Raw genomic sequence first — 22,719 nt, forward strand, 5'->3', positions numbered from 1 at the left:
CAGATGATCTCTCTTTTAAGAATAATGTTTTAATTCATGCTGAAATGGATAATTTAACTCTTCTAGTTTTTATGAACAGTTTTTCTATATCAGTAGAAATTTTTAGAAAATTTTGCATAGCTAGTTTGTGATGATAGAAATTCAGTTATCTGTGGAGATATTTTAGGAATATCCAGAACAAACTTAAGAGAATTTGTTAACTGGGAAGACAAAACAAAAGGAGTTTCATAAAAAATTTTATGAGATAATTTTCATCAAACACTAAGTAAATCCAGACAGTTTTAAAACAATAGAATAATGTATTTTTTTTGTAACTTTCAGGAGTAAAAAAAAAAGCTTTATTATTGTTTTGCTTATTTTGCTATGCCATAAAAAGTCTCAGGCTTTTAGATTTTCTGAGGTTGGTAGGTCTGGTTATGTAAAATTGTTGCATTCAATGTGGCATGTTAAACACCTACACAGTGTCTCACTTAAAATATAGATAGGTTTTCAACTTTAAGTAGAATACATAATAGTTTCCTCAAATTTCAATATATATATATATATATATATTGACATGCATTANAAATATCTTTAGTAAAGGATAAGGGTAGAAATTCTATTTTGGGACTTCAAGGCTAAAAACATGCCAATGAATAATAATTAGATTTATACTTCAAAAGAGAAGTTATTTTAAGATCTTTCACTTCCATATAAGGAAAGATTAAACGATTTGCTATGAGTAATAAATAATTTGATGAGGCGTAAGAATACACAAGGAAGGCAATATGACTAACCTCTTCACACAGTTTAATTATCGTATAAAATAGAGGGGCAATGTTTTAGCGTGACTTTTTGGTGTATAATGTTTACCAACTAAACTTCGTCAGATCTGACTGTAACTCTGTCTCTCCCTCTCCGTCTGGAGAGGGAACTGCTATTTCACCATCGTTTAGTAAAATAAAAGATTATGACGAAACTGGACTCGTTAATCATGCTGCTCTGACTTCTAATGAACTAAAAAATATCGGTGTGGATACACCGTTATTACATATATATATATATACTATACAATTAAAAATCATAGGAAGTATTTACTTTTACAAAAGTTTCTTATCGACGATCTAGTAATTTATTCTTTTTCTGGGGGATTGTAAACCATGAAATTTCTCTTTAAAGCAAAATATAGTTTCATATAATTAATCATGAAACGATGTAAAAAAATTGGTTTCTAATTAAGACAAAATAATTTTTTTCGCCAAAACTGTTCACTATTTTGGCACATAAAGTTTTAAGCTGTTTATCCTACATTCGAAAAGATATCAAAACTTCAACGATGAATTCGTGAAGAATTGGCAAATTCAAAGTGATGAATTTTCCAATTCTATCTTAATATTCCAAAAATATGCATAAACAACCACATCAGTGTGATTTTTCCGCAGTAAGTAAAATAATATGATCTCTCTTTCTATAATTTTCTAGATCAATATTGTATGAAAAGCTCTAGAGTTTCAGTTTTTTTTAACGATCGGAAGTCAATCGGTGTAATCATTAACTGAAATCCAACACTTATTTAAAAACACGGCATTTCTTTTGCTCTCTAAAAGGAGTGATCTTAATTCTCCGACCAAAGTTTATGATAATCCATCCGTTTTTTTCTGTATTTCGGTTTTGTTCTCAGGTCTAGTGCTTGTGTCGTCATCATGAGGAGATGGTGATGGTTCAGGAGATGCTTTTGGTGGTCGAACTTTGTCACTTGGCTCAGGTTTTTTTGAATGTAGATCGAATCCTTTCACAACAGTATCTAGAATATAGCGAATTGTGATTTTGTAGATGTTTTCCATATTGTCTGTATATCGATCTCCTAAAGTTTCTTGGACAGCTGCCAGGAATGGTCGCTCAATTCTCTGTAAACAAGTCAAACAGGTTATCATTATAAAAAAAGTTAATTTATTAGCATTTTGTCTTAAAAAATGTTAGAGAAGCATCTCTTTAAGAAATAAAATTACTGGGAGTTAAAATTACTAACGATTTAAAATGTCAGTTGAGAAATGGGAGGCTCTGCTTAGGAAAATACAAACTTATTCTCACCAAAGATGCAAAATTAGTTACAAAGGTCGTCAACAGACGGTGTTGCTGTATAGAAAAACTATAAAATAATATTTTCTGCTGCATGTCAGCTATGCTGAAGTTATGGGGACAGTGTAGCTCGGAATAGTGTAATATTAGTATAATTCTTCCCACTTTTAAAATTTTCTGTGCTTTTGATTTTATTTTCAAATTTTATACTATCGTTTAATCTTCATGATTTTTCAGGCCTTAACGAAATTTTAAATTTTGTGTTTATGGATATAGTGGCAATAACCATCTAAAAATGTTTAAATTTACTCTATTTACTAATACTATTAATAGTTTCTAGAAATGTGTAAACCAGTGTTTTCAGAAGCCATGTTTGCTATTTAATGTAATTGATATGGTGGAGAAAGTTTACAAATCTTCAATAAATTTTTTTTTAAGAAATCAAAAAATTTATTATTGAAAAAAATAACATCTGTGTCACTGGACTGGTGTGGGACCCCTTAGAGTACTAGAATTATAAAACGCATTTGTTTCTCCCATGTTTCATACAATTTCAGTGCTGTAATTAAGGGTATCAGCAGAATGATAGTTAAATTGAAACATGATGTTGAATTAGGACAAACTATACGAACTGTACAACACATAAGAGTCGTGCGGATTTCAATCCATTTTAATAATTCCATTTTTTCCGTTTTCAATTTAAAATAATTTATACGTTTGGTAAAAATATCCAAATATTAAGAGATTTTTTTTTATTTGTTGAAAATTATCTTATTAAAATGTTCCATGGAGGAAATAAATTTTCGCACGAAGAGGATTATAAAAGACCATTGTTTTCACTCGTCTTTTTGTTGTTTTTTTCCTTTAACTTTTGGTTTATGAAAGCATGTTTTTAAAGGGCTATGTTTCAAAAAATTAATGCACTCATTAGCTTGTTATGCCAGGTTATAACTTTGTATGTCTTGAAATTGATCTCCATTGCCTGATTACAGGAAAAGAAAAATATTATAATGAAATTTTCGATTAAGAGTTGAAAGAAGAAAGCAAAATTTTTTCCCCTCAAAAATTGAAAGTAAAGTATCGATTTTTACAATATTTCTTTACTTTTGAAGTCCATACTTTAATTTTGTTGAATAACTAAATAAACGATCCATAATTAATATATTACGATCCAAAATTGAATTGAAAACTTTTATTCGGTACTCCTTACTGTTTTAGTTTAAGCTTTTACTAGTACTACACAAAATTAGACAAATTCATCTACAATGATTGTGATGTTTAAAAGAATTAAATTTTATTTTTAGTCGATTTTATTCATTTTTTGGCGGTCTTCTTATAAACTTCTGTAACATTTCTATAGCGGTTGTAACATTGGAGAGGAGGTGGGACTCATCATAAGGCTTGAATTTGCATAACAACTCATGCATGGATTTGTAATCGTAGGCCACTAGCTTGCTGGTACTTTTATTTATCTGTATTATATTAGTTTTTTGATTGTTGAATGTTTTTTTTTTAAATTTTTTGTTGTCGAAAATTGCTCAGATTTAGCTGTTTTATCGTGGTTTTCTGATTTAGCTGATAATTTACAGAATTCGGTAATTTAATTGCAAAATCAGTACGATAAACAGATATTTCTGAGCCTATCTGAACGTAATTTACTACAATACTAAGATAAAAAATAAAATTGGATGAATAAAACTACCAGCTCAAATGCGCGAATAGCGCCAGACCATAAAAAGGGAAGGCATGCGATGAAATTTCCGATAAATATTTTTTAAAAAACATTTTATTTATTAATATCTCGAACTTGAAGGGAGAGGAGAAAAAATTCGAATAATCGAAAATCGCATGTTATCGATTTTAGAATAAAGAAAAATGCTCTTTACATACCTTATTTACTATTCCGTATTTATTCTAAAAACACTTTTTACACTTAAAAAGATTCAATTGTTGTTTGCTTTAGAGATGTGTTAGGAAAGTTTGTCTATAACACTTTCTAAGTGGACTATAGCTTTAAATGTTTCCTCTGACATATTCAGCTGTCTCCCAATAAATCTCCTTACAGTGTCCACTGCAGAAAGTGTTTGTTTGAGAACTAATTATGATTATGAGAATTGGCTTTCTATTCTTAAATTTTTTTTTTGAATATTTTTTTTAATTTTCAGAAAACAAATCTACACTATTTATGGAAAATAAAAATTCAAGTTATCGAGGGATTGGAAAAAAAAATTCGAGAAATCAAGGATTTTTTAACATTGAGTGTATAGGAAATTTGAAGGGAATTTTTTTTCTCTTCGAGATATCGAAAAATTCGTGAAATCGAGGTTCGAGTTAGCGAGGTTCGACTGTATATATATATATATATATTAGATTTTGAGATACAATTTTCTTATATCTGATATGCCAAATATTTAAAGAAAGAAATTTACCCAAAAATAATCTCTTTGGAATCCAGGTATTTTAGTATGTAGTTTACCCACTGCATGCAAGTAGTCCATAAAATAATCGACATTGTGCAGTTTCTTGATACTTTCATCTAAAGTATTCATAACGATAGATGCGTGCTGTGCCAGTTCCATACTGTCACGATGCAATTCGGTTATTCTTTTCTTTTGGAACTTTTCGAACAAATGGAGTATGTCTTCATTCTCTTCGAACAGTCTGAAAAATAAAAGTAGTTTATAATATAGTTGTATAATTTTTGTTGTTGGCTACAAAATTAATTATCGTTGCAAAATTTCAGTTGTTCATTTAAAAATTAAACGTATTCCTTGGGCCCGGCCGAGCAGTATCTCCCACCAAATGCTGTGCAAAGCGTGGAGGTAGCGGGTTCGAAACCCGCTGTAACCCTGGATGTATCTTTGTGCTGTTCTGCTCTGTATTGTGCTATCTGTCCTTGAATTTGTCAAAGGTTTATAAGCCTAAATTGAGCACACAAACCCACAAATGCATGTAAATTCAATAAACTTATTCCATCTCTAAGGCGATACGAATTCTAGGTGTTCTCTAAACACCGTATACGTCAAGTGCTTTAATAATTCTTGTCGAAAATGAATTACAAGCCTACAAACGATTATTTAGTTCTGGTTATTATTATTACCCACTTGTCATATTAGTATACATGTAGATTTGTGGAGTAACAAAATTAATGATTACTAGTTGATAAATGGGAAATATCGTACATGTATACCTGTACAAGTAATAATATAGAATTACAGCAACTAATTACGATCCCATTTAATAAAAGGAAAAACAATCTGAATGATTCTAAATTTACCACTCTTGCCCACGCTGACTCATCAAAATGTCTTAATGTTTTTTCAAAGAAATATTCGGAACATTATCGTTCTTCAATTTTATTTATTTTTGCCCATAAAACCAAAAATATTTCTCAGCATTAAGACAAGATTTATGTTTAAAGTCATAACAAGGAGTGAATGTGCCTTGTGTATTTATTTATAACCTCAGGACTTATTCTCTTCTTTTTAAAAAACACATTTTTCTAGAACACTATTTGAATGGCATTGGAAAAACGCTCTTCCGCAGTCAATACTTAATGATAGTACTTAAGATTGATATAAGTGTTCCGCTTCCAGAAATCTGAGAGGAATTATTTTTGTTAATGTATGTAAAAGGTGGCTTTGTTTACTGGAAATTTTTATCAGTCTAAAGATTGTCTAATAAAATATACAGTAGGACGAATTGGATTAAGGCGGTTAATTTTATGTATCTATTAAAACGGTTGTTCGGTAGTTAAAGAATGTTAATGGTTAAGTAGATAAAAGTGAAAAAGCTGTTTAAAATTTTGTTTTTAGAATTTTAGCAAGAGAAAATTTTAACTGCCGAGATTTTAAAAAAAGGAATAAATAATATATTGGAAATTTTGGAAACTGCGTTTTATAAGTAGACTAAAAAGGAGACATTTTTTAAAATTTTTGTCAGACTTAGGCTGAAAAACGTAAAGTGCATCACTTTGGAAAGGCACGGGAGATTTTTCAGGGGTGACTGGTCTTTTAGGTCTGACCAGAAATCAGCTTACTTGATAAATGTGGGGTTAATTTTTTTTATTTTTAAATTTTATGGTTTACTTCTTTTCGGATGTGCCACTAGTTGGCTTATGCCAGAATATGGTCGAAATTTCAACTAACTGTAAAGTTTGCTTGTAGCATTTCGGATTTAATGGCAACTTGCATCTCGCCTCCAGTTTAAATTTTCACTTGTATTATTATCAATTACAGAAATAAAGAGGAAATTTGAACACTCTAGTTAGCCAGAAAGTAATTGAAATCTTGATTGGTGAGAAAAATATTTTGCTTTCAATGGTTAAAAAGTATTTGAAATGTGCATTGACATCAAACAGGGAGCTCTATTACAGATTTGAAAGCATTACTTAGTCGGAATTTGATCAAAGTTTTGATTTAAAAATTCCATTCTCATTGACACGAAAGCTAGTTTACTAAAATATAAAAATATTTAAAAATTTTGTTTTATTTGCTCTGTAGATACCTTCAACACAAGAGTTAAGTTTAACTTTTGAAAACGTGATCTGACAAAGCTGGTGTGTGTGTTTTATGAGCCAATTTATCAGCGCTGTAAGGACAAAATATTAAATTTTTAATTATTATTATTGTTTAATACGAAATGTAAATGTCATAAACATCAAATAAAAAAATAAGCCTGGTACAAAAAACAAAAGTACATCACAGTTACAATAACAAATAATAAATCTAAGTTAAATAAAAGAAGTAGAAGAGAGAGACTTATATTTCTACTAATTTGATGTGCGATAAGGCTCTGTGTATAATTAACTTATCGTTAATTAACATTCTAACTTATGTAGAGAAATTTTCCAACTTTAACGCGTCATTTTGCTGACAAAGATTAGCTGGCGCTGACGTAATAGGTCACATGTGCGGGTATGAGAGGTCTTTTTGAAGTGCAAGTACCCAATTCTCAAGGTTAAAAATTCATTTTGAAAATTACATATTTATAAGGGCTTAGGATTATAAAAATATAATAAATTCCAAACTGAGAAAACTTTTAAAAAATATTTAATTTTTGTTTTAAAATAAAGACTTATTTCTACTTGTTTGAATAGCACTAAACAGTATAAAATAAAATAATTATACGATTTTTTGATCACGGAACTCAAAAATTGCAATAAAATTTAAATTAAAATTTTGAGAGGGGAAAAAAAGGCGGTATTCATGTTCTATTTCGTTTTTTTTTTAACGTAAAAGATTTTATTTTTTACAAAAGAGACTTCGCGTACTCTTAATTCAAAAGCTTTTCTATCAAATGCTGCGAAATTTTAGTAAAACTTTTCATGAATACAGTGCCGCTTGTTCAATGATGGGGAAAGTAAATTATTTAATAGAGAGAAATTCCGAATATACTTAGATCTATTCTCTGATCAAAATGTAATTACACACAAAACAAAGAAATAATAAAATTTACGTTGAGAAGTTTGAGTGCTCTTTTTTGTTTTGTTTCCCCCCCCCCCCGTTAANTAGGCAAGTACGAGGCTCTCGATACCGAATGATGCTTCTTTCTTCGCAGCGAATGTTACTTATAGCGTCATTTAGACTGAATAGAAAAGTATTTTTAATCTTTTTGGTACAAAATAAGTTTCAAAGAGTAGCAGAGAATAAGCCTTATTATACATCCCACATATAACCGAGTTTGTTAGATGTTAAACTTAAAGCAAGGAATATTTTTGTAGGAATTTAAATAATTTTAAAACAAAACTCCTACTATTTTCTTTTCATATAAAGGGATTAACTCAAAGCAGCAGCATCAATGTGGAACCGCGAAGCTGCGAGTTCGCGTAGGCTAATATAAATTGGGAACCGTAAAGCTCCGAGTCTGTGCACGATTTTCATCCCATTCCATTAATTTGTATCTAAAATACCAATGACATAAAGTAAGGGCAATGTTGTCGAGTGTAGCTGAATAAATGTAGAACAACGAAGTGGTGACTTCGTGAAGGCGGAAAACAATGTGGAGCCACGGAGCGATGAGTTCTTGTATTCAAACCAGCGGGTCCCTGCAGAGAGGCTAGTTTGAAATAAAGTAAGAAATTTGTATTTGAATATTTCTATAGGAAATAAGTAATTGGACAAATTTCGAGCATATTTAGAAGTCGTTAAATAGTCTGGTTTCATAAATTCGTTTGTTTCTTTTTATCTGGTTGCAGAAATACACTGTGTAAAATATACAATGAAGTACGGTTTTTAACAGAAATATTAAAAATTCAGCAGACAAAAAATATTACGCTTTATAAAAAAAAATAATTACGCTTTATAAAAAAAATATTACGCTTTATAAAAAAATAAATATTACGCTTTAATTCTAATTTTAAAAATATCAAGATTTAGCAAGATAAAAATGTAGCAATGCTTTTTTAAAACGATATTGTTCTTGGAAAAAATAAAAGGCAATTTTCTTGTAATCACAATCATTTTATCACTAAAATTGAAAAGCCAATAAACATAGATGTGTATTTCTTACGTGTTAAACTCTCTGACTTAAATAACTTTGAACATAAGTTATACTTTATAAGAACTCTTTTATCGAGTGCTAAGATAAATATAACCTTAAAAAGAAATCTCAGATGACTGCGCTGCTTGTTGCTTTGTTTTGGCAATAAGTAACTTCTGAGATAAATTGTGTCTAAATGATGCAATACGCAGCAAATTTGTTAAGAGTTTTGTGTATGGGACGATATTTTGACGCAACTTCACAAATTTTTTTGTCAGAGAATAGAGTGGGTTATCATAGATAACTTTAAAAGGAAATACAATAGTCCCTCTTTAAATCGAGTTGGTATAGTTTATTACAAGTATATTAGGAAAAGAAAAATGTGTAATATATACATGTGTTATATAACGAGGGTCTTTATATAGATATTCTTTATATATTCAAACCCGTTATTTGTACTCAATGTCTTTTTCTTTCTTTTATTGTATTAATATAACTTTGGTCATGGTAATCATTGTTAGTAATAAATTAAAAGAAAAGTATGGTCGGTAGTTTCGTAAAAATAAAAGCGTTTAAGTATATAATGAAAACTTAGTTATTCTTTGTCCCCGGGGTGCCGTGAACTTATATTTTTGTTAAGCGGAAAATTCCTAATTTGATCGAATTACATGTAGGCAATCATTTTTACCTTCATTATTTAATAAATTTGATTTAAAATGTTCTTGATCATCTAACTACCTAATTAATTTAAACATATATACTTAGATGAAATTACAATTCATAATTTGTTTTTCAACTTCGTGCAATATTCACCTATATTACTAACTAAACTGTAATAACCTATTTACTGTTACACTTTTCGAATTTTTCTTTTTCATAAAAGAAATGTGCGAGGGGTTTTTGAATTGATGTCTTGTCTCTCAATTTCTGGCGAAAATGGCTCGTTTGTATTCGGAAATAGGAGCTCCATGACAAATGATTGAAAAAATGGGAGATGGATTGGATTGGAATGGGAGGATTTTCAGTGACGAGATAGGTATTTGATTTATTGAGTAAGGTATGAAAAATGCGACATGGATACCTGAAATGATAATTTTGCATATTTTTATCATCGCTATTTAGAAAGTTTAAATAAAGGTGTAATATCGATTAATTTTATTGTTCTTTCTAAAATAAAAGAGAGAAAAAAAAATGAAATTTCGTGAAGATACCGAATGGGCTTGCGAAATTTACAGAATAGTGAAAGTCTTTGCATGGTCACAGTGACCTTCTATCCTGAAACCCCTAGCTTTATCACTTTTTCTTGTGATCTTTTTACTTTTTTGCAGCATATTAGGGATATTAAGTATATTAGGGACAACTTTGTAATCCATTATTTTCGATTGTCATCTTTTCCCTTTCTTGTAGCAACAAATCATAGAAATTATTGTTGGCGGCAAAAGATGATTAGCAGTTTTTTAAATAAAAAAACGTGCACGTATAGTATGGCAACTTATTAGTTGAACTATATTTCTTTCTATTGTTGTTTTTCTCTTTCTTGCATCAATTAAAAATTTTCAAGGTAATGTTTGAGATCGTTCAAGACTGACAAGGGAAACTAGGGAAGTGTGACTCGTCAATTTTGAAATAAACTAGTAGGATGTATGCCTTATGAAGAATAATTTTAGGGGGCAACATTTGTTTCGGCCCATAGAGGGTCCTATGAGAGATAAAAAATAATTAAGTATATAGAAAAATCGGTATTTCATTACTTCAATGCAGACTATTAGTTATTGTAATTATCTCATACTCCAATTAATTTTGTGGTACTTTCACGTACTATATAATGCATATTTATTGTCAAAATTGATTTCGAAAATCTTATATATCTGTAGTTTTTCAGAAAAAAAAAATTGGCATTTTTGAAAAAAAAAAAATTTGGCATCAAATTTTTTAATTTTTTTTTTTTTCAAAAAGTTTTCCAATATTGATTGATGGAATTTTTTCATATTTAATGTGTATCCAAAAATGGGATTTATAAAAAAAAAATTTTTTTTTTCATATCGTTAAATCTTGCAAAAAAATCTGAAATAATTTATGTGATTGTATAAAATTAAATTGCATTTATAAAAATGTTTTCAAATTTGTTTGGCGGGAAATTTGAACTTNATTTTGAAAAATTGAAAATTTTTATGTAGTTTTATTTGAATATATGATTATTTTTTTTCCCTAGAAGGAAAAAAAATAGTAATGAATTTAAATTTTTAAGTATGCAATTCTAGGTTTATGTAAATCTAGTTTCACATTCCTTGATTAAGCTCTTTTCTAATAATTTTTCTTAATAATTTATGTCAAGTTTATGCAGATTTTCAGAAAAAGCTTCATAAACTCGGCTTAAATTATTAAGAAAAATGATGAACAACTTTGTTCTGCTTTAGCAATGTTTCTTATCGTTCCTATGCTTGAACAAAATAATAAAATGTACTTTGATGGCTTAGACTAAAAAATAAAGCAGAAATCAATAGAATAATTTATATAGTCTCCCTTTTTATAATGATAACTCAAACTTTCAGGAATAATTTTAGAACATAAAAGCTTCTTTTCAATGACCGAAGACATTCCCCTACGAAGGAAATCTCCCATCCCCAGACATTAAATAAGAATATAGAATGATTGGCAGGACACAAAAGACCTTTAGCAACAATTTTCTTCTCAGTCTTCCGGGCACCCATCGACCAACCCCTGAGGATTATTTTGGCAGAGTACCAAGCATACATTCTTGTCCTGATGTTTCATCTCATTTTACGGTTGTCTCTGCCAGTATTTATTGTTCTCATAACGAACAGTTTTCAATAGGTAAAAATTGTTTAGGAAGCGTTATTCAAAAATGGCAGAACAAGTTTAGTTCTGAAGATCTCATCGTCAACCCTTTTAAATGTGGGTACTTTTATCATTCATCATCATTTTCAATCGTTTAGAGTTTAAATTATTATTAGTTAACTTCTTAAAAAAAATTTGCTTGAAAATTTTATGTTGTGCAAAATTTTTATAATTTTTTCTTGTTTTTAGAACATTTAGTGTTTTCTACTTCACTTCATGTGGCATATTGAGCCAGCAAGATCTTTGGACTTGTTTTCGTAACTTTTTATTAGGGTAAGCTATCCCATTCCCTTACAAAAAAAAAAGAAAAAGAAAAAAAAAGAAGGCGAATTTGTGGTTGGCAGATGTAAAAAATATATCTGAGATAGAAAATGAATTTATGTTTTGCACCAAAAATAACCTCATTAGTAAACCTCAATTTCAACCTCATTTACACTTCCCAAAATCAACCTCATATGTAACTTAGAAATAAATTAAAAATAGGGTGAAATTACTTACACCTCAAATACTGATACATCAAATAATAAAATACTAATATTTGCTTGAAGTGTAGAAAAAATAATCCGTACACCTCAAAAACAACCTCCCTAAGCTGATTGCTCTAAAGTAGATTTCCACCAACCTCAAAACAACCTACAACCCCAAGTACAAAAAAACAACTTCATACACCTTAATTGTACACCTTGGGGGTTGATCTTTTAAGGTTGTTTTTGGAATCAACTTCAAATAAACCTCAAATCAACTGTGACACCTCAAAACAACCTCATATAAACCTCAAAAGTACCTTAAATTTTGTAAGGGTTAACAACAAGTAAAATCTGCCATATATAACAAAAGAGTGCAAAAATGTTTCCATTTTCACATTTTTTGTTTGTGCATTTATTTTGTAGCCTCAAAGGCTAGTACACAAGAGATATAGCATTTAACCATAGTATGCTCTTTCTATTTAAGGCTCGCTTATAATAAGAAACTGTAACCCTCGGCAGATACTGATTAAGAGGTCCCAATATTTTCACTAAATACTATAAAATTGGTATTACGTTATTTTAATTAAATTTCATAAGTTTACATCAGTGCGCACAGCGCGGTTACTATACGCACTATTGGTTTCGTTACTTCACAATTAAGATTCTAAATTTATCTGATAACCTCCCAATGATTTAAAATCTGATTTAACGCATGATGAATACAGAGTGAACCAGAAGGAACTTAAGATTTTTGATTGAATAGAAATACATTGTTGCAAATTTTTTTTCTGGAGCAAAAGTAAGCAATAGACCATACTCAAGGGAAGGAGAAGACAAGGACAATTGTCCCAGGGACGGAGACTGTTCGCCTGGTCAAATTTCCTCTCAAAAAGTGTTTTTTTCCTTGTACGAGAATTTTATTTTATTTTATAACCGTCGTTGAACAGCCGACCCAATTTCATGGGTTTACGACTACTAATGTTCAACTCCGTAGCCTTGTAATTTTGAACCAATCCAGAAGACAAGGAAACTCCTNATGGTTCCGTGAATGCCCAGAGGTACAGGCAGGAGGTCCTAGAGCCCTATATGCGTCTTTTCAAGCGCGCTGTTGGCCCTGAGTTCATTTTTATGGACGACAATGCGCGACTACATAGGGCTCTTATGGTTGATGAGTATCTGGAAAGCGAGGATATTCAACGAATGGATTGGCCAGCCGAATCCCCTGACTTGAATCCTGTAGAACATGCTTGGGATGCTCTTGGGAGAGCTATTGCGAAGCACCAACTTCCCCCCCAGAACCATTCTGGAGTTATAAATTGCTCTGGTGGAAGAATGGGAGGGTCTTCCACAAGTCCTCCTTAACTCCCTTTTTAACATCATGCATACTCGTTGTGCATGCTGTCTGTCTGTCAAGGGTGACCATACACCATACAAGAGGCAACACACACTGTACAAGCCTTACTTTTATTGTCATCTTTTATCCTTAAGTTCAGACTACATTGGATTTATTGGCAATAGGTCTTGCCAGTGAAGGCACTTTCATTTTTGTTTTGCATACTTTATTAACATGGAATAGGCTATATCCATACTAAATTTCATTTATTAATATTCAGTATTTTTTGAGATATTTGGGAAAATGTCTTCCATCTCTTAATTTTGTCCACCAGTGTATAAAAATAAGGCTTTTTGGTTTTGAAAAAGCATTATTTTTTGTCCGGAGGTCCGTAAAGTCAGAGTCTAGCCATTTAAGAGTCATGGGGCTCTGACCTATCAACGGACACCCCCGATGAATGCGGGTAATGCATGTAGACTTAAGGATTGTGAAAGAATGTATGAATGAAGGATGAAATCTATGAATGGTTTTCTATCCATGTATATAGGCTCTGACTTGTAAACAGTCACCCTATGAATGAAGGAAAATCAATAAAAGGGTTTATTCCAAGTTTACGTTTGTATGTTAAGATTTAAAAAGACATATTTGAATGTTTTTGTTTTGGATTTTACAATTTAAAAACTAATTTTTATTATTTTTTAAAACTTTTCCTATTATGGGGTTTTTTTTGCTTAAATTTACAAATTATTATTATTTAAGTGTCTTTTTCATAGATGGCAGCACGGACATGTAATTTGCTTTATATATTTTTTTACCAATTATTTTATACGATAAAGCTAAAAATACTTTCATTATATTTCTTCTTATTAGCGATTTTTGTTAACTGTTAGATTAGTATGTCTAATTTTAACACAGTTTAATTTTATTTTACTTCATATCGCTCAGTTTGTTTTCTGTTTTTCTTCTTTTATCTAAAACTCATTTACAATTGGAATATATATATTTTTTTTAGTTTTTTAGAGATTTTTTACAAATTATAAAGAGTGATTTTTAAAAGGGATGCATCTGTAATGAATGAATGCGTCACGAAGAGAACTTTTAATTTTTTCAAAAAATGTTTTTATTATTTCTCTAATTCTATTATGTTTTTTCTTATCTCTCTCTTTGGTAAAGATAAATAAACTTGAATCAACAATGAAGTAAATAAAACTGGCAGAAATAAATCGAATAAAACACGTAAATCTTTTAGGTAAATAAAATTTGAGACTAATATTTAAAAAATAAGATATAATTAAAACCGAATTTTCTTTAAATATTTTCTGTATAAATATATATATATTGACTAGTCTCATATTTTTAAAAAAGAATAATGATCTTTTTAGATATAACTCTATTAATCCTAAAAAAAAGAAATATCCAGTTCTAAACAGCAATAAATCATGACTTTAACCTATTATCAGTTGAACAGCTATAAATATAATGGTTAACATTCAAATCCTTGTCTTGGACCAAGTAACAAAACTGTTCCCGTTTTGAGGAAAAGTGATCCCAGAAAGACGTAGTGATTTCTCAGGGGAATTTCACCATGGCGCCACTGTCATCTCTGCATGAATGAAAAGTTAAGACTTGAATATAAATGAGGGGAGAAAAAGTGTCCCGAAATTTATTCTAATTTCGTTATAAATTGTTGCTTAAATTTTGTTTAATAACGTAACACGGAAGTCTGGGACAATTAATAATAACAAAAAGTTTTAGTATAATGCCACCAAGTATGAGAATTATTTTATTTCTCTGAAAAACATATTATTCAGATAAAATATTGTCAGTAGAATTGCTTAAAATAAAGAACAAAAGAGTTTTGGAATTATAATATTACACCACGTATGATAGTTATTTTATTCCTCTGAAAAACATTATTCAGATAAAAATATTGTCAGTAGAATTGTTTAAAATAAATAATAAAAGAGTTTTGGAGTTAGTATATTACACCAAGCATGATAATTATTTTATTCCTCTGAAAACCAGATTTTTAAGATATAATATTATTAGAAAAATCCTTCGAAATAAATAATGAAAGAGATCTAGAATGTTACACAAAGTATGATATATATTTATATATAAGAATTTTAGAATGTTATACCAAGTGTGATATATAATAATTCCGCAGAAAAACAGTTTATTAAGACATAATATTGTCAGTATAATTGTTTAAAATAAATAATGAAAGAAATTTAGAATATTACACCAAGTATGGTAATTATTTTATTCCTCTGAAAAACAGATTATTAAGATATAATATTATCAGAATAATCCTTTGAAATAAATAATGAAAGATTTTTAGAATGTTACACCAAGTATGATATGTATTTTATTCCACTGAAAAACAGATGACTTAAATTTCTGATTAATTGTGGTAATTATTAAGTTCAATTTCAATCATTAGATTATTGAGAAATTTAGTTTAAAGTTGCCACCATTTTTGGTGTCAGTTTCAAATTTTTTACAGCGCATGTAGTCACATTTTTATTTACTTTTCCACTGCTATAACTTTATTTATTTACTTTTGCTTGTTTGTTTATTGTCAACACATATTTTCACGCTCATTAGAATCAATTTAATGGCTTCATTGGAAAAACATTTTGTTTAAAAAACAAACACATTTTAATATATTAGCACTAATTCGTTCAAACAATTATTATTTTGTCTATATGTGTAATTTTTTACATTATAATTGTAGTTCTGTACTTAGAAATGTAGTTTACCTCAACACCAAAAATGATGATAACTATACACCAAATTTTTATACAGAGTAGTTTTTAAAACAGATGTGATACTTATTGTTAAAATCCATCGTATGTTTTATTAATGGTAATATAATAATGTTATGATTTATGCATGATAATAATAACAATAATGCGTCGTTTAAATATTACGTAAGCATATAAAAAGGAAGGGATTTGTAAGTTACTTTTTTCCAGGGGGGGTATGAGTACAAACCTCTCATTACGAGTTAGAATGTACAAAGTGAGACTAAAGTGAACAGGTTGTGAATAATACTGTACTATGTTCGTATTATACTTGTATTCACTTAAACTTTATTTAGAATTCAAGATTTCGGTTATAAAGCGAGTAATTAAAAAATCCGTTTATTCAATTAGAAATTTTACAAAAGTTTATTTTATTGGAGTTCTTATATTAAGGGGAACCATGCATTTTCTTAGCATTATTGACTTAAGAACAAAACAGATCCTGTTCAAATGGCCTGCAAATTTATCATTTAATAACTTGATGATGTGTAAAAAGTTATTTTGAAGTTAGATTGAATTTTACAAAAATTAGCATATTTATTTCATTAGAAACAATAAAACGATGTACGTTATTTTTTTTAAATAAAAGTAATAATGTTGCTTTCTGAAATATTTAGAAATACTTTAAAAAAACAATTAAGAGATAAAAAAACTTAAAGTTTATACTTTTATTTATAAATTTATTTGTTTACATCTTAAAATATAATTTAAGTGATAGAACTAAATTAAATTCTAAGAGTTTTGAAAAAATGTCCATTAGTGAACACTGTTAGAAATTTCTCGGAAGAAATGGTTAATTAACAATTTATTTAACTGTTATTTTACAAAGAAAACAGTCAAGTAACAAGAAATAAAATGGTATTTAAACTGTTAACTGTGAGAAAAACCGTTTATTAACTGCTCTCACCTAATACGATTAAACACACAGAATTTTATCGTACCAACTAGGCCCAATTAATGAAACCACTTACTTAGTTCCTTGTAGATGGGTACATATTATAGCCGTGAGGGCTAATCTGCTAATTTCATAACCGACAAAAAGGGGGTTTGTGTCCAGCGTTGGCACCACAACATTTAATCCATTCAATACACGAAGAGTTTCCTGTGTCCTGCACTTCCCATTTGTGATTCTGGACTATTATTATACGATATTCTTATTCACGCACAAGTAGCATCATTAAAGTGCTTAACACATCAACGTCTAGAATTTTGCATGTCTCATGATAAGTGAAACAAGCAATTAAACTGATTAAACCACATTTTATGGTTCATTTGATAAAACACAACTCAACCACAACCTACCTCTAATGTCCAGTTAAATGTTTTTTTTTACGGTTTTGAAACCATACTAGTTGTAAATGGTTAAAAAATCGTACAGTTTTGTAATCACGGTTGAAAAGACATGATGTAAAGATTATACCGTTTTTTTTAAAAACCATATTAGTTGCAAACGGTTTCTAAACCGTAAAGGTAAAAAATGTTCTTTACCGTAAACTTAACGATTAATTGGATGGAAATGCTGGTTATTTTACAGTAATTTTAGAAGGAAACTTTTAATAGTGAAATATAAAGTCAACCATGCAGCAAAAGTTAAAAAATTTTGATAGATGTAAAGCTTTTGTTGGAACACGGTAGGATCAAAGTAGCAGGTGAAGAAAAAAGCAATATAATTGTAATCGGATCATGCAATTTAACAAAAAAGTCATTAAATGCTGATTAAAACTTAGCAGCAAGGCTTATTATGAATAATCACTGCATGCAACATCGCGTGCTTTAAGGTCTTCGATTAATGCTCAACGATCTGATTAATATGAGACTCATTGTTAGTAGAATTAACTCTTCAAAGTGTTTACAATTTAATGCGAATGACAATTTCACGCAGTTGTAGTCTTTTTTATAAAATCTGAAAACTTTAATTTGACAATATGATGAAAAGAAAAGAGAAAATTTCTTAAAGCTATTTTATAATTATAGACAAATTAGGAACCCCACGAGGGGGCAAAATATGGTTCCATTGGAAAAGGACGGGAAAGTACTTAAATGTTAATGTAAGTGGTAAAGCCGTGTGTGGCGTGGCCGGGGTTCGAACCCGGTTAAGTATCAATATTTACAAATTTTTATTTAATATTTTTTTCGATATTGTGACGTAAACTAAATATTTCTTTTCCTTAAATTCTTATTTTTCTTTTTTATAAGTGCGGATAATAGCTTAAAAATTGAGAAATTTTAGCTCATATACCATGAGTACATTTTACTGAAATTTATTAGTAATATTGTCCTAAGTATTTTGTTAATTTATACAAATTAAAATTTTTTATAAAATTTCATAGAAATGTGTTTTTAAATTGTTTTAAAATAATCGATAGTTTTGTAGATTCTAAGGACTGAAAATTAAATTTTAGTTACAACTAGATTTTAAATTCAAATTGTTTAACAGAAAATTACTTCATGAGTCTGCTATTCACCTTATTCTTGACGGAGGTTCTCTCTTTTATCAGCAGATGGCAGTACAATAAGAGGCGTTTATAACTTCCTTTTGATATTACGAATACATTGATTTACACTAGTGGATACTGGGTGAATATGGCAAAGTGGAAACTGATTATTGAACTAAGTGTTTGCTTCAAAGAACGTAAGAAATTTTGGAAAGCCTTGAATTACAAAATCGTATAAAAATTTGCTGTAATAGAAATATGTCGTCGCGAATTCTAACCATATTATTATGCTAATCAAACTATCTTAACTTGATTTTACAATATTATGGTTCAACTTCAATAGAAACATTTAGTTAAATACGAATGTAAAACACGAATGTTTGAAAATGTCGATGAAATTATGGGGCTAGGTACCGACACTATGGGTCGTTTAATGTTGAACCAACGTTTCCAAAAGTGTATTTATTCAGGGGTGAGACGAACTCAAAAATCCTGAAAATTTCTTGAGTAAAATCATTAATGACGTATTTCAAAACATGAAATTCTAAATAAATATAAGTAACATAATTTAAATGTATAATTATGCATAAGTTTACTTGTATCTCTAATCACATTTATTATTCTACCAGAAAAAATATTTATAAATGAGAGAAATGCCAAGTATAAATTCCGGTTCTAATATTTTTAAATAAAATGTACAAGAATTTTAATACATAAATATGATCGATAATTTCGTGAAACTTTTGGACCTTGGATTTCCAGATCTCAAGTTAGCGAAAAATCCGGAAATCCGGATTTTTTCCAGAGCACAATCATCTCTGATTTATTCTATTTTAGCTCGCTTAAGCTATACTCTTTTCTTTCATTATGTTTTTAGTCACATGATCCATTTTTATAAAGTTAAAGATCATTGCACGGGATTCACGAAAATTTTTAATAAATTGTTTAACCTTAAGGTTAAAAGAAAGTCAATGTTTAGAAAGTTAAAATATTCAATAACGATACACTGCTGAAAATTTTGCTACAATCGAAATATAATGCCAAACTGGACCATATTATCATGCTAATCAATTTTAACCATCTTAAACTTGATTTTACAATATTTCAACTTGTATGGAAACATGGTTGAGTTTAACGCGGTCAGGTAAGAGAGGGCTGGGATTAAACTAGCAGAATTACTAATGACTTAGTTAAAGATGTGATTTAGTGCAATTCGAAAATCGAAAAAAAAAATTCAGTTATTAAACTGCATTTTTAAGTACACCCAAAAAGAAATTGCTAACTCTTGAAACAAAAGCTCGTTTCGTTCTGTTCTAAAATAAATTAAAACTAAAACTAAAATTCACACGTGACGTTTTAGTTATTGGCGTTGCATGTTTCATTATTTTCATATTTTTGTCAGCCTCGATAAATTTTATTCTTAACAGTCCTAACATGTCGCCGCTAGGAGAAAAATTTGCTTCCTTTGCATGGCAAAATTTTCTTCCAATAGAGCGAAATAAAATTTAGTTAAAACAGATAAAATTTTCATTTAGACATCATATGCCTTAAATAAATCAAAGTTTCTAAGTATGGATAATTGGATACAAGAAGAAGATCACAAATACCCATACATGTGACCTATGACATCAGAGTCAGATGATCACTTATAAGCTAAATGGCGTGTTGAAATTGAGCTAAGTTCCTCCATATGAGCTAGAATTTTAATTAACTTGAAGTTAGTTAATTACAGAACCATATCGCACATCAAATTCATCACATTTGTTGAAATTGTTGAATTCTTTCTTGTCTACTTAGATTAATTATTTATGTCTTTTATTATAACCGTTATATATTTTTGCTTTGTGTACTTGGCAACTTCGATACGTAATTAGTTCTACATGGCTTCATGCCTGTTTTTGTGTTAAGTAAGAAATATATAGTGAAAGAATTGAAACCTTTGTGAAAGAATACAGAATGAGTCATGTAAGAGTTAATACTTGACGGATTTGGCTTACTCGAAACAGAATGGAAAGAACAGTTGCTAACGTAAGCTAAGGCTCCTATACTATTCAGGGGCTAATTCTAACTTAGGCAAATGTCGTGTTTCAACAACCAATCAGGATCGAGATACCCACACTACGTCATTTGCAGGCATCCCATTCTTTTCTCAAATATATAAACAAGACACTAAACAATCAAATTCCATTTCTACATTATTTCGTAACTAAAGCATAGATGCAATGACTATAAGTTGACTGAAATATTTTTTAAAAACTTTCTGGATAATTTATTTTTATCATTATATTCTTTACTTCTGCAATATATTACTTTTATTAATTTTTTTCTGCACTTCAACGTCGTAACGACGAACTTTCGAGTGGAAACAATCAAACAATATTAGTGTTATTAGATCTTAATTTTTTAACTACTACGTTTCACTATAAATTCATGTTTTAAACTCTAATAAATTTAAATAAAATTACAACTAGCATGCAAGAAAAACTTTCAAAACAATAAAAAGTTACGCCACTGACATATAAAGTACCGAAGATAAATTCAGAATAAAATGGAAAGATATTTTAACTATCATCTTCATTAACTTAAGAATTTTAATGAGCATTTTTTTTTTGGAAAATAAAAAAGGCACTTAATAAACATTTTTATTTATTAAAACGCATTTAAAATACACCTAAAATCAATTTCAATCTCTTCAAACAAAAACCTGTCTCCTTTTGTTTTAAAATAAATTAAAAATAAAATTCATAAGCGACGTTTTTGATCTTGGCGTTGTATGTTTTATTATTTCATAACTTTTCTTGCTTTTACTAGTCTCGCTAAAATTATCTTAAAATTCCTGACAGACACCTTAATAAGAACCCATTGCATCATATTATGGTTCAATGTACCATTATGATGGTTGTTTCAGTGACGAAGCGTTGTTTCTAAAAGTGTACTCATTTTATCTTAGTTCATTCATATTCTTTGAACTCATATGTTTTTAGTCATATGATATATTTTTATGAAGCTAAAGATCATTCCTCAGAATTCACATTAAGTCAATAAATTGTTTAACCTCAGGTTTAAAAGAAGTCAATATTTAGAAGATTAAAATAGGCACTAATGTTACACTGTTGAAATTTTTGCTACAATCTTAATATGCTGCCAAATTAAACATATTATTATGCTAATTAAACTATCTTAAACTTGATTTCACAGTATTCCAACAAGCATGGAAACATGGCTTAGTTTTACAAGTTAATAAGATTTCAGAAAATTTGAAAGATATATTTGAACGATTTGTCAACAAGTAAAACAATGCCAGGTTTTGATTTACACTGATCACCGGCTATCAATAACACACATACGAAAACCGAATATAACAATATCGTGAATATTATACATGGCAATATTTATTCAATAAGTTATTATTGGGAATGTTGCTAAAGTTTATTTGGGAAACAAAAATATTGACACGCATGTAGAAATTAGATTAATTTGGAAAATATCGTGATATTAAAGTTTGTACTCATTAGTCATGGGGACTCATTAGTCAATGTTTAAGTGAGTGATAACTCGAAAAATGAATTGCCAACCCATGGTCCTTATAACCGATAATTAAATGATGTGTGGGTGGAAGCCAATAGCGGATAGATACCCTAAACGTAAATAAATTTTGTATTTGGGTACATACATTTTAGACTTAGATCAGTCAAGTCTCACCTCTTAGGTCTCAATATTAAAAAAAAAAGAAATGTTATTAATAGCAAAATTCTTCGATCGAGGCTATTGTTGATGCTGTCATAAGCCATTAAGGCAAGGGGGCGGGGGAGATTCTACGGCCAGGAATTCGACTTCTGCCACACCCATACGTCACACTCGCTTATGGGGCGGACCCATTCATTCATCCACTGATTGAAATTTTGACCTGAATCATAGAACGATCAATCTCCAATTCAGTTCCCCCAGAGGTATAATTTGTTATGGGGATACGGAGGACTTTGTGCACCGACAGATTTAACGTGCACCAGTCACCATTTACTTTACCACCTGGATTCGAACTCCCGTTCTTACGAACGTGAGTAAAGCGTCCTACCAACCGGGCTATCCCGGCCTATCGCTGAGGTTTAAAAATGTAAAATAAAATTGGTTGGCAAGCTAAAGTCCAATTTAATTATCAATTAAACGTGTTAAATAAAGCTAAGACTGGTTTTTTAATTTTTAAGCGTTATGGTTATGTTTTCTTTTAATTCCTGAACGGAGACATTAAACTAAATTATTTTTCTGAAGTTATTTTTTGC

The 22,719-nt window shown here is 29.6% G+C and overlaps 1 protein-coding gene across 2 annotated transcripts in view; it reads right to left on the reverse strand.

The window, feature by feature from the left end:
• Positions 1 to 603: 603 nt before the first annotated feature.
• LOC107446710 (neuroglobin) overlaps positions 604 to 22,719 on the reverse strand; it is a 50,734-nt gene continuing 28,618 nt past the window's right edge. For both annotated transcript variants that reach the window (XM_016061427.3, XM_043048109.2), the window contains exons 3-4: positions 4,488 to 4,719; positions 604 to 1,886 (exon numbers count right to left, since the gene is read on the reverse strand). In XM_016061427.3, coding sequence (XP_015916913.1) covers positions 1,614 to 1,886; positions 4,488 to 4,719 — 505 coding nt within the window. In that variant the 3' untranslated portion in view covers positions 604 to 1,613. The remainder of the gene's footprint in view (positions 1,887 to 4,487; positions 4,720 to 22,719) is intronic.

This window comes from Parasteatoda tepidariorum, chromosome 7 (genome assembly GCF_043381705.1).
Source record: "Parasteatoda tepidariorum isolate YZ-2023 chromosome 7, CAS_Ptep_4.0, whole genome shotgun sequence".
Lineage (NCBI taxonomy): Eukaryota > Metazoa > Arthropoda > Arachnida > Araneae > Theridiidae > Parasteatoda > Parasteatoda tepidariorum.